This window comes from Thermobia domestica, chromosome 8 (assembly GCF_964235325.1).
Source record: "Thermobia domestica chromosome 8, izTheDome1.hap1.1, whole genome shotgun sequence".
Classification (NCBI taxonomy): domain Eukaryota; kingdom Metazoa; phylum Arthropoda; class Insecta; order Zygentoma; family Lepismatidae; genus Thermobia; species Thermobia domestica.
The window spans coordinates 153863790-153877329 of record NC_137461.1 but is presented as its reverse complement, the minus strand read 5'-3'; the positions used below and the strand labels follow the sequence as shown (position 1 = coordinate 153877329).

The 13540-nt window shown below is 36.4% G+C and overlaps 2 protein-coding genes across 2 annotated transcripts in view; both read left to right on the top strand.

Annotated features, from left to right (window-relative positions):
• LOC145691871 (alpha-tocopherol transfer protein-like) overlaps positions 1 to 13540 on the top strand; it is a 119947-nt gene that overhangs the window by 40520 nt on the left and 65887 nt on the right. The window lies entirely within an intron of this gene.
• On the top strand, positions 2300 to 3994 carry LOC145691499 (uncharacterized). Its single transcript, XM_081766907.1, has 2 exons — positions 2300 to 3737; positions 3841 to 3994. Exon 1 carries the CDS (start codon positions 2300 to 2302, stop codon positions 3443 to 3445), a length of 1146 nt encoding a protein of 381 aa, XP_081623033.1. The 3' UTR covers positions 3446 to 3737; positions 3841 to 3994.

The window sequence follows — 13540 nt, the reverse complement described above, 5'->3', positions numbered from 1 at the left end:
TTCAAGGTGCTTGGCGTACGCCCTTGTTATTGCTATTGGTCTGAAGGCATACAAGAATGTAGATGTGCAACGTTATAAGCAGTATCAACGCCAATCGAAATATGTTGTGGACCAAGAAGTCGATGCGCTATGTGCAAATGCAGGAGTGAATTTGGATCATGGTGCCAGTGTAAATGAAATTCGACAATTCCAGTCATACCTCAAAGAATATAAAATTACAGTGTATACCAGTTTCACAGGCCATGATATCATGTACGAGGGGCCCAATGATGAAAATCGCACTCCCATAAATTTGATTTGTTTGGCTGGCCATTTTGACATCATTCAATCCTTAACTGCTTGTTTTGCAACCAAGTTCTACTGTGAAGCGTGCCATAAAAAGTATGATCAGCGTAACAGACATGTGAAAAATTGTCCTGTAACATGCTCCAAATGTCTACAGAGACCTCTATGCGACAAGAACCAAACGTTAGTGCTGTGCAAAGACTGCGATCGTCAATTTTACGGCGAACAATGTTTTAATAATCATCGTAATATTGTATATCATCAAGGGGAACCTGTATGCAAAATGGTGAAGCAATGTACTAGATGTTACAGAGTATATTCTTTTGTACGAAGTGGACAACGCATTCATGATTGCAATGAGATCTTTTGCAATGTTTGTAAGAAGATTGTTCCGGGATCACATCAATGTTTTATGCTTCCTGATCGACAATGCTTGAAACCTGGTGTTCCTTCACTCATGCACGCAAAGAAAGCCTTATTGATATTCTATGATATAGAATCTATGCAGGACACGAATATTGGCGATAATACGTATGTACACATTCCAAATTTATTGGTTGCACAACAAGTATGTTATGCATGTGTTGAAAACAATAATATCCAGCAGTCTTGCAGTACGTGTGGTCAGCGCCAGCATATTTTCCAAGGAGAGGATCCAGTTTATAATTTTCTCCAGTACTTGCGGGAACGTCGTCCCAATATAAATAGGATTTTCTGTGTCGCGCACAACGCTAAGGGATACGATGGACATTTTATCCTAAAGACCATGGTAGAACAATGCCAATGGAGACCTGACGTCATATTAAATGGAACCAAGATACTGAGTTTAACGTTGAATAATCTGACGTTCATTGACTCGTTGAACTTCCTACCTATGGCATTAAGTAAATTGTCAAAAGCGTTCAATTTACCCGCAACCAAAGGCTACTTCCCGCATTTCTTCAACACCAAGGAGAATCAATCGTATATTGGACCACTTCCAGAAACAAAGTATTATGGTGCAGATGAAATGGCCGTCGAAGACAGGAACAAGTTCATGCAGTGGTACAACGATCATCGTAATGACACGTTTGATTTTCAGAAAGAAATTCTCAAGTATTGTATTCAAGATGTCAATGTACTGCGACAAGCATGCGTTTCGTTTATGACGTCATTTGAAACAGAAACCAAAGTGAATCCCTTCTTGGAGACGATCACGATTGCCAGTGCTTCCAATTTAGTATTCCGCCGGAATTTCCTTAAACCCAATACCATTGGAATTCTACCGGCACATGGCTATCGATGGAGAAGTACCCAATCGATCGCTGCAATGCAATGGCTGGCCTACATTGAAAAAACCGAAGAAAAACAAATCTTACATGCGGCCCGACAAAAAGAAGTGTTTATTGCGGGATTCCATGTTGATGGCTACTACCAAGATCCTGAGACGTTAGAGGAGCACGTCTACGAGCATGCCGGCTGCTTTTATCACGGGTGTAAAGTATGTTTTACTACAGGCCGTAATCAGCCCATCTATGGCAATCCAGAAGACACCATGGAATTCCGTTATGAACGAACGCAACGCAAAAATGCAAGACTGCGTGAATTGGGGTACATTGTACATGAAATGTGGGAGTGCGAATTTAATCAGTTCTTAAAACAAAATCCTGCAATGGCGACGTATCTGAAGAATCACCCGTACATGAACCGCAGACCATTAAATCCAAGAGATAGCTTTTTTGGAGGAAGGACCAATTGCGTGAAATTGTACCACCAAGTCGATGAAAAAGCAGGGGAAGTAATAAAATATTTCGATATTGTCTCGCTTTATCCTTACATCAATAAGTGTGCTAAATACCCTGTAGGCCATCCACGAATTTATCTACAGGGTGATGAAAATATACCACCAATAAATAAAGTCAATGGTCTAATCAAAATGTCGATATTACCAAGTCGCCATCTTTATCATGGTCTCCTGCCTTACCGATGTAACAAGAAACTACTCTTTCCACTGTGTGCTGCGTGTGCCGAAGAAATGAACCCAGGCCCTACAGCAACGTGTACACACAACGACCAGGAGCGGTGCCTCACTGGAACATGGGTATCATATGAAATCCAGAAAGCAGTAGAATTAGGATATCAACCAGTGGAAATTTTTGAAATTTGGGATTATGACATTGAACAATATGATCCCATCACGAAAACAGGTGGCTTGTTCACGGAATATATCAATACGTTTTTGAAATCAAAAATGGAAGCGTCTGGCTGGCCTAGTTCCTGTGTGACCGAAGAAGACAAATCAAAATTCATACAAACCGTCCTGGAGCGTGAAGGTATTGCATTGGATCCGTCCAAAATTGAAAATAATCCTGCACGAAGAAGTTTATCTAAGCTTTGTGGGAACTCTCTATGGGGAAAGCTTTGCCAGCGTACAAACTTTAGCCAGACCACAATTATTGATCGGCCGGAAGAATTTTATGAAAAACTCACTTCCCCCGACATTAAACTCCATCAAATTGTACCCATCAATGATACGATGTTGTATGCGTTCTGGGAGTACAATGAACATGTGCCTGTTCAAAACCGAAACACCAATGTCGTGTTAGGTGCATTTACAACATGTCAGGCACGTCTGGAACTGTACAAGTACCTGGAAATGTTGCAGGAACGTGTTTTATATTTCGACACGGATTCTGTGATATTTACGGAGAAGCCCGGGGAGCCAACCATTAAACCTTCAACGTACTTGGGATGCTTATCGAATGAGATGGAGTCTTACGGACCACGAGCATACATCAAGACATTTGTCAGTGGAGGACCGAAAAATTACAGCCTAGAAATATACAATCCGGATACCAACGTCACCAGTTACATATGTAAAATTAGAGGATTTACATTAAATTACAATGCAGGACAACAATTAAATTTCAACACGCTAAAAGAAATGATTACAAATCAATGCCGTGGACAAGTCACCATCACTATCCCCCATAAGATATGCAGGACCAAAGACCATACCATCGTCACACGCAAAGAAGAAAAAATGTACAGTATCCAGTACACAAAACGTCGATTTAAAGAATTCAATTCCTACGATACGGTTCCGTACGGGTACGTTAAAAAACAGAAGATGGAACTGGAAAAAGAAGATGAAGAAGAAAAAACTGTAAACACCCAATAAGACCGCCATTTCTTTTTTTCCTTTTCCTTTTCTTCTTTCCCTTCCTTAACCACAAAGCAGCAACACCAAGAAGAAAATGAAGTACCCACAAGAGTTCATAAACCACCACCAACACCATCAGTGGAAGAAATGTAGTCATCTCGTACCGAAGGAGGAACCTTAACCATAAAGCAGCAACACCAAGAAAAAATGCAGTACCCAGAAGAGTTCATAAACATCCATCAGTGGAAGAAAATGCTGTCATCTCGTACCCGAGGAGGAAGATGAACCTAAGCACATCCATCATTTACGAGTAAGTTTTATTTCTCTCTTATCAATATTGACTCATTTTTATTGTTTCAGAAAAAAAAAAGAAATTCTTAAAGTAATCCGTCGTTTCTTCTTTTTCTTTACAGGATACGGCTACAAGATTCGAAGATGATGACGCGTCCAAAATATTCATTAACTAGATCCTGTATTTATTATGTTAATAAACATGTATAGGAAGACCACATACCTTTCGTTAAATACAACAAGTTGAAAAAAAATGTGTTTTATTATTTCTTGAAACCCTGAACACTTGTTTTCAAATCATGGTAATCTTGAAAATTTAAGGTGGAAAATATATTCAAGATTTGGTTTACATGATTTTGTTCGAAAAAAATAATTAAAGAATTTTTAGTGTCCAAAATTTGGTTTTTAATTTAGTTCGAAAAAAATTGGATTTGAAAATTTTTAGATGTGGTTTACAACTTTAGTTCGAAACTTGTTTTTAAAAATTGGTTCGAAATTTTTTGAAATTTTTTTTGGTTCGAAAATTTTTTGTTCGAAAATTTTTGATCTGAAAATTTAGTTCGAAAGTTTTTAGTTTAAAATTTTTTGTTAAAAAAAAATTATTTAAATTTTTAGTTCGAAAATATTTTGTAATATTTGTTTCAAAATTTTTTAGTTCGAAAACTTTTTGTTTGAAAATTTTTGTTTGAAATTTTTTTAGTTCGAAAAATTTTTTAGTTTAAAATTTCTTGTACTCTGCGGAACCGTTTCGAAAAGAATCGGAGCAGTTTAGGTAAGAAAAATCTGGCAACACTGTTTCCATTAATGAAGCGTTTACTGAGCAATAAATCGCTTAAACTCACAACAATGTGTTATAAGAAATCTACAAGCGACACCCCTCTTTCACCATTGTTACTTCCAGAGACATAGGCTACTAATTCAAGGACAAGATCTCCATCAAGGTAAGAATCATCTTATCTGTCAAAGAGAACGATAATATTTAATGTAAACTTCAGTACAATATCATGATACCAAAAAAGGGTTATTTAAGGAGGAGGTTGAACCCTCCATGGGAACTTTAAGGATAACCATAAAAGGGAACAAAATTCTAAAATACAGGTCTAGGGTGATCACCGACATATCGCTCTATATTTCACTCATGGGGTGTGGGGGGTGCTAAGATCATGTGACTTCTATCAACCAATCAAAATTGATGTACCAAAGCATTCATCTTACCTGTAAAAGGAAACAAATGAGTGAGGGGTATTCCCATGTAATCTGTTCACCGTGTGGTGGGTCTAAAATCATGTGACCTCTATCAACCAATCAGAATCGAGATACCAAAGTATACATCAGAAAGGACACCCTAATTTCAAAAATCCTAGGACCTAAAATCACGTGATCTCTATCATCCAATCAGAATCAAGGTACCAAAGCACTCATCTTACCCGTAAAAGGAAACGAATTAGTAATGGATTTCCCCGCAAGGGTAAAACATGACGTCATACCATGTGACCTGTTCACCGTGTAGCGGGTCTAAGATCATGTAACCTCTATCAGCCAATCATAAACACTCATCTTACCCGTAAAAGGGAACGAATTTTCAAATATCGCAGGGTCTAAGATCATGTGACAGCTGTCAACCAATCAAAACACACATCTTACCCGTAAAAGGGAACAATTTTCAAAAATCCTAGTCATAAAAGAGAATGAGGGATTTCCCCGCAGGGTGACTCATGACGTCATACCACGTGACCTGAAAATTTGAATTTCCCGCGTGGGCGGGGCCTAACGTCACGTGACCTCTCTCAGCCAATCAGAATCGAGAAAATTTTTGCTGACTCGGCTCAATATACGTCGACCCCTACTACTATAATAATAATAATAGAGCATTCACCTTTGGTGCATGGGGTCCGTGGCTCGATTCCACTTCGCGCCAAGTGAAATTTGAGGTGGACAAATACCGTGTACATGGGTATGTGTTTTCTTGAGATTTTCCATTTTCCTCCCACTTTCTTCATTTCACCATTTCATTCATCATCATTCTCCCTTAGCGTAGGTGCATAATCGACCAACGTTAAACTAGATATTGCAATTTCAATAATAATAATAATAAAAATTAATTCAACTGAAAGGACTGTAATTTATGTGGACAGCAATTATCATAAATATGCAACCATTATAAAAACAATGCTTTGAGTAGAAAGATAATCCTTTCCAAGTGTTAACGAATGCGCACGAGATAAGACATGTCTCGAGAAAGAGACAAGACGCGCTTTGTGACATCCAAGATAATACGAGGCAAATGTTTTGGATACGAGATAGCTTGTAAAATGTCTCGTCTTGTCTGGAATGTCTCGAAAACAAAAGTCTAAGTTTTAATATTATCTTTCAAGATCTATTCTCTCAGAAGTAGTTCTCTGCCTTAAAATTAATAACAACATTTGTGATTTAAAAAAAGATAAACAATGCCTAAAGTTAATAGTTAACTTTTCGAAAAGAAGCTTCATTAAGGGTGAACCTGAAATATGTCCACAAACTTCGGGAGGTGATTCGTGACATCAAAAGGAGACAAATGGTCCTCTTGCAGTTTTCGAATTCAGCTTCGTTGTCGAGATACAGGGTTGCCAACTGGTCGTGTTTGAGAAACTCACTGAGAATAAATTCAAGTCCAAGAATAAACTACTACTCATATATTTTTCAGGTCAATTGACTTATACCATGTTGTAAGGTCAAATATTTATTTATGAAGTGTGTACAAAATTCGCCAGGGTCTTTTCTGAGAAAATCGTCGAGAAAAAGTCACCTCCAAGAATAAACTACCCCTTGTAAATTTTTCTAAGAGAAATATCTGATACTGCAATATAGGGTTGTTAATTAAATATTGATTAATGAAAAATAAACAAAATTGTTAAAACCATTTTTGAGAAAATAGCGTTTTTCGATTTTCGGCTGTTTGTAAACCACACTTATTTTAGGTGGTAGGAAAAAATGGAAAAGCTCCTGTAAGAATACTAAGTAAACCCTACGTTTAAAATTTGGTGTAGATAAGTTGAACGGTATGGCCTCTAGGCGAGTGCATATAAAAGTGTGCCGAACGGACGGATCGGAAGGACGGGTGTCAAAAAGTCACATTTTCGGTATGTAGACGCCATGAAACATGTAAATCCGTTGAAATCTGAATTTGATATTATTTTCATAATCACTATATTTTCTTCTCTCTTTTGTCGCTCGAAAAAGAAAAGCCTAAGTTTACCACAAAAAGCTAGGGAGTTTCTCAAAAAATATTCAATTACAGGGCCACCGCACCAAACTTTTTCAATTCAATTTCTTAACTGTGTTAGGCCGCAGTTGTTACTGAAGTGTGTATTTGGATAATACGAATAAAATTATCGTATTATTCAAATACATCGAATGTCAGATTATCGAATAAAAAACTTCGATTGAAGAAAATCCACACTACAAAACTAACTCACACTTTGAGCACATTTTCATTAGACATATAATAAACCAATTAATGCAATCATTGTTTATGAAATATGAAAAAAATCAAATGAGTCACTTTGGGAAAGTCGTTCAAAAAGAACACGTGAAGAGTAACCGACCTCTTGTGAATTGTTTCGAACAATGAGTTAAGATATACTTTTGGTTATTAATGAAATATTTATTTGCGAAATTTGAACAAAATCGCCTGTCGTTCGAGAAAATTGTCGGGGAAATAACCTTGACCCCAAAAATAAACTATCCGTTGTAATTGTTTTTCATAGAAATGACTTATACTAAAATATAGGGTTATTAATGAAATACTTATTTATGAATCATCAATAAAATTGTCCGAGTAATTTTTGAGAAAATCGTGAGGGAAAAATAACTCCCCGAATAAACTATCTCTTGAGGATTCTTTCAGGGTAAGCGAGTTATTCCATATTACTAGGTTTTTAATGAAATATTTATTTCTGAGTACGAACAAAATTGCTTGACTCATTTTTGAGAAAACCGTGGAGGAAAAACACCCCCAAGAGTAAACTACCCCTCGCATATTTTTTCAGGACAAACGAGTTTTGCCATATTGTTCGGTTATTAACGAAATATTTATTTTTGAAATATGAATAAACTCTTTTGAGTCGTTTTTGAGAAAATCGCCCAGACAACACTCCACCAAGAATAAACTACCCCTCGCATTTTTTTAGGACAAACGAGTTATGCCATATTGATAAGTTATTAATGAAATCTTTATTTATGAAATATGAACGAAAACATTTGAGTCCATTTTGAGAAAATCACTGAGAAAAAACTCACCCCCTTAGTATAAACTACCCCTTGTAGATTTTTCTCAGATAAATGCCTTATACCACAAAATAGGGTTGCTAATTAAATATTGATTTATAAAAAAAGAAAGAAAACAAGATCGTTAGAGCCAGTTATGAGAAAATATCTTTTTTCTATTTTCATCGTACAGGAAACTACCCTTGTTTTGGGAGTAGGAGGGAAATAAAAAAAACTATAGGAAATACTATGAAAATCTTAAACTAAAATTTGGTGCAGATAAGTTGAACGGTATGGCCTCTAGGCGAGTGCACAGAAAAGTGTAGCGAACGGACGGACGAACAGATAGACATGTATCGAAAAATAACTTTTTCGGTGTTAGGGGCTATAATACGTATAAATTCGTTGAAATCTCAAATTTGATTTTTTTTTTCGAACACCATACTTTCTTCTCTCATTTGTCACTTCAAAGTAAAAGGAACTCAGAACTACAGATAAAAGACACCTACTTTTACACATAGACATTATTTATTGATTTAAAACTGTTTTAGTTTGTGTCATTTCACTTCCAATTGAAAGGTTTTACAATGATTAACGGCATACCAATGACGAGACGGAAGTTTTCAGGAAGTAAATGCATTCAGAAGTCTAGATTGCATTACAGAAATCAGCCTGTTTTTATTTCTGCAATTGTTAACAGCTGTAATTTCGTCCAAACGCTGCATGAAATAATTTTTGGTTGACGTCATTGTGTTACTATTTTAGTATTGTTCTCTTCAAACTTGGTTGAAGTTTTGTCTTAACGGTTATACATTTTTTTCTTATTTCATCGTTACACATAAGAATAAAATGTTGTGGTGACTGGATAGATTCGAACCTACGAACATTGAGTTTTTATTCTTCAAACAATTTACCAATGGACCAAGCTTTGTCCTCACGTTAACGTACGATTACAGGGTTTATTACGATTTAAATAAAATGGCTGGCTGTTAGAGTTTCCTGCCCAAATATTTCGATAAAAAATTTTCATTGCTTCGTACATTGTTTAGATACACATTTAGGAGAGTGAATTTTGGTGTATATAATAATTTCATGCCAGATAAAAGCTGGATAAGTTTTAATAACATGTTTCATATGTAGTTCTCAATAATAGACTTGTTGTTCGGGATGACGTTCCAAGGTTTAGCATTGACTAGCAGTTTTTGCTATTAATATCCCTTCTAGCAATATTGGCAGTAGACAAAAGTTAGCCCGTGTTAAAGCTTTTTGCTCCTAATTTAGTTATTTTACTTTATTATTTAACGAATATATTGAAAATTGTCAGAGACACGTATGCAGTAATTTATTTCGGGAGGGGTCCGACTTTAATATTAGGATAAATTATAATAAAATTTTAAAAGATAATCCCCAAAATTAGGCTAAATTTACAGAAAAGTTGGGGTTTCAGAGGGGGTCCGGACCCCCTAGACCCACCCATAAATGCGTTCTTGTTTGTCAGTAACATTTCCTCATTTTGAAACCCTCAAAAACTTCGGATAGACTATATAAAGGAAAACGAGTTATTTTCGATGAAATATCACTTCAAGGAGACGCGTCAGTTTTATTGCACAGTGTGGTATCCCACGTTCACAATGGCAAGAGTTTCTTTCCTCTGATTCTCTGTCATTGTGCTCTATCGAAAGGTTAGGTTTGTAACATATTACTCCTACGAACAAGCATGACTGGCAGATAGGAATACTGAACACAACTCCAGAGAAATGCATGCTGGAACTTACGTTTATAGCTACGCTTTGGTGATTTGCCCTCAAGGTCAATCGAGTGGTAATTCAGTTCCGCCTCTGTTCTTAAGCCATGTTCGTATTACTTCGAACAGTTTTGATAATGAAAAGCATGCCTCTTAATATAACAGACTTCTCTCACGTAAGAAATCGAAACTCAGTTGGTCAGAGCAACTAGTCTGTACGAATTAGGTTGTTAGTTAGTTAGGAGCCCAGTACGAGTGAGGGTTTTTATTACTATTGTTTTTATCTTTTTTATGTGAGGAAAAATCAAATTGTGACATCGCGATATCAAATGTATTTGGTTAGGTAGCTTTGTCTTAGCTAAACTTTAAACATCAGTAACCGTCGAAATTATTTCACTAACCGATCACTTACTGAACATTTCAAACACGTCAAACCAGTGGCATAACATGAAGGTTAACCTCTCCTCCGCAGTCCTTAGTTATGCGTCCGTACTTTCAAGGGCGGACTAAGGGCCGGGCGACTGCCCGGGGTGCCAGAGAAAGAGGGGCACCAAAACGAGCCTCAAAAAGTAAATTTTACAATGTGCTTTCTACTGACGTTTTTGGTTTATATTCTTGTAAAGTAGTGGCAATTATATGATCTTTTTACATTTCACTATGGAAGAAGAGAGTTTCATAGTACTAAGGGGGCTGTATCGAAAAATTGAGAGATGGCATGTAGAATAAAGAGTGCCAGGAATTAAGTATTGTTTGTTTGTTTGCTTGAGTTTAGCGTTCCACGGTTATGCCTTAATGGGCAAGGGAGATGTGGATACTAATTATAGTGGAATCCGAACCACTTTTATCGTTCAACAGTAATCCACCGGGAATTGGACCCGGTACCACAGAGGGCAGGCGTGCTAGCCACTAGACCAGAGGGGGTGGAGTTGGTATTGTTTATAGCGGGCCATATTCTTTGTGAAGTTTTCCTAGGTAATGGATTTCTTTTTGAAAATGGGTTTAAAACAGGGGCGTCATTTAGGGAGGGCAGGGAGGGGCATTTGCCCCCCTGAGTTTGAGATGTATATAGATTTTATCATTAGAATAGTAGTAAATCAGTGAAAAACGCGAAATTTTACTTATATCAAGAGGTCTTGCCCCCCCCCAAAGCAAAATCTGAAATGACGCTCCTGGTTTAAACTATTAAAAACACTATGATAAAATGTAAAATATAGGCTACTACTAGGGGAAGGGCGCCAAAAAGTCACTTTGCCCGTGTGAAAATTTGGCCTGCTCCGCCCCGGCGTACTTTCTGTATATTTTTTGGCCTTGCAGCTTGTGCGGTCCCCACGCCACATTGTTGCGGGGGCGCTATTTACGCCTACCTTTCGAACGTAATTCAATAACTGTTTAAGAAATTCTACCATCAGCGTGGAAACGGGAATATATTTTTCTAATAATCCCATAGAACTTTCACTCAGAACGCCAGACGCAATTTTTCAGAGTGGGCTCTGGCTCATATTCAGGAATAATAATAATAATAATAATAATAATAATAATAATAATAATAATAATAATAATAATAATAATAATAATAATAATAATAATAATAATAATAATAATAATAAATATGAATGTCTTTGGAGAGCCGAAATTAAGTGACACGAATCATTATAGATAGAGCTTTAAGATGAGTGGTCATAGGGGAGGAAAAACAGGATTTTTCTCTCTCTGACTCTCTAACGTTAAGATTATGTGCTGAAGGTAAGAAGCATCATCATTCTACAATAGGTTGCCTTTACATAGAATATCAATTACTTGAGTTCTCCTCCTTCGGGCAAATTTCCTTATGTAGTAAATTCAAAACAATTTCAATTTAAGACAAATATTTATAGAGAAAATTAAACATTTAATAGGGAAATCTGTTATCAAAATATCCAAACTTTTTTTTTTTTTTGGTATCGTCATGAGTTTTACACATATGTTACATTTTGATTCTTTCCCAAATAAAAAATAAATAAAATAACCTTAGTGATAAAAATGACAACAGTACTTCCACGGGATTCGAACCGTCTACCTTCGGTATACAAACTCGTTGCTTTATCTAACTGAGCTATTTGCTTTGTTACGTAAGCTGAACCTGTTCTACAGTAAAGACGATTTTTCATTACGATTGGGCTAACAGTTCGTCTTTTTCCATAGGTAATTTCCACTATTTGCACTATCTATACGTTAATACTTAGCATAGATTTATATATTTGGAGTTCGCTGATAATTCATATAATAAGACATACTAGAAATATTTCGTTAAAATTTTCGTTTGTAGATCTAATTCACGCTTCTCTCAATGACATAGATGTCGCTGCTTCGTGTTGAACTGCAGAATTCCCTCGCGTTCTTGAAAATTTCCCACTTTAGCAGAGTTGGTAATTCTCGAGATTTCTGTCGATTTAATGTTTTTTGCTTCTAATTTCTTTATTTTAAGCTAATATCTAACACAAATATTAAAAGCGGGTTTGTTATTAACCTGTCCTGCTGGGGAAACCTTCCGAAATTTCGAACATATAAAGAAAACGGAGATATTTTCAAAAAACTTCAAAATAAAGAGACGCGTCATTTATTTTGCTCATAGTAGTACAGCAGCATCAATTCTCATCGAAACGAAAATAATATGTTTACATCATCTGTTAAATCTAAACATGTTTAGTCATAGGGCTATTTTTTCTAAGTTTTGTACCGTCCTCCACACCTCTTCAGAACAATTTTTGTAGTGCTTGTTTTAAAAAATAATTTTCCCAATTATTATTTTTTTTATTTGTTTTCATATATGAAGAAGATTTTTTGTGTGTGTCGCTTACTTCGCTCATCACCGGCAACGATATTGTCGGGGCTTCCACCGATATTGTCGGCGACGTATGCAAAGTACGCCGACACCGACACCGATATTATCGGGGCTTCCACCGATATTATCGTTGCCGTGTGCAAACGCACTAAGGGTCTGTATAATTTATATTAGAATAATTTCTTTTATGGACAGACATCTCAAATGTATGTTTCTTTTTTCACAGCACTCGTTTGCTTCATGCGAAAATAAACATGGGATTGAAAAAAAAAATTCTTGGTGAACATTTTGTAATGGTCTATTTTAGGAGGTGTTCTATATAACTTAGCATTATATAAGTTATCAACAATTAGAGGTACGGTAAGCCTGGGGTGGCCAAGCTCCACTCAGAACGCTGTTGCCACCCTGTTCGAATACCATAAGTCGTTGAAAAATCCTCAGTTATTGCAAGTAAAGGGCCACGGCCCACTTTCCCGCCCCCGAGCAAAATATTGTACTTACACCAATGTCAAGAGTCCCAGATATGTCAATATATATATAGATTTATTTTAGATTAGATATATTTTAGATATATATAGTCATATCTAAAAAAAATATATTGTATGAAGCAAGTCATAGCAGAAGAAAAGACACATTAATTTCCAGTCTTTCTTTTTAACAATACGCGACAAAACGTACTAGCCACAAAACGTACCACCGACAAAACGTACCACTTACCCTGAGGGCTGCTTGTGAAGGGTTTTCTAAAAACACTTTAAATAATGACAAGCGACAAAACGTACCACTTACTCTGAGGGCTGCTTTGAAGGGTTTTCTAAAAACACTTTAAATAATGACAAGCGACAAAACGTACCACTTGCCTGGAGGGCTACTTGCGAAGTCTTCCAATCAGCCATCAAATAATGACAGGCGACAAAACGTACCACTTGATAGGACGGTATATAAGTATATATATATCGGCCGAAATAAGGTTAAAAGTTGAACAGATTGGTGCTGAGAAAAGTACCGATGC

What these genes read in the sequence shown, in the direction of transcription:
- LOC145691499 (XM_081766907.1), top strand. Translation starts at nt 2,300, where the DNA reads ATGAACCCAGGCCCTACAGCAACGTGTACACACAACGACCAGGAGCGG.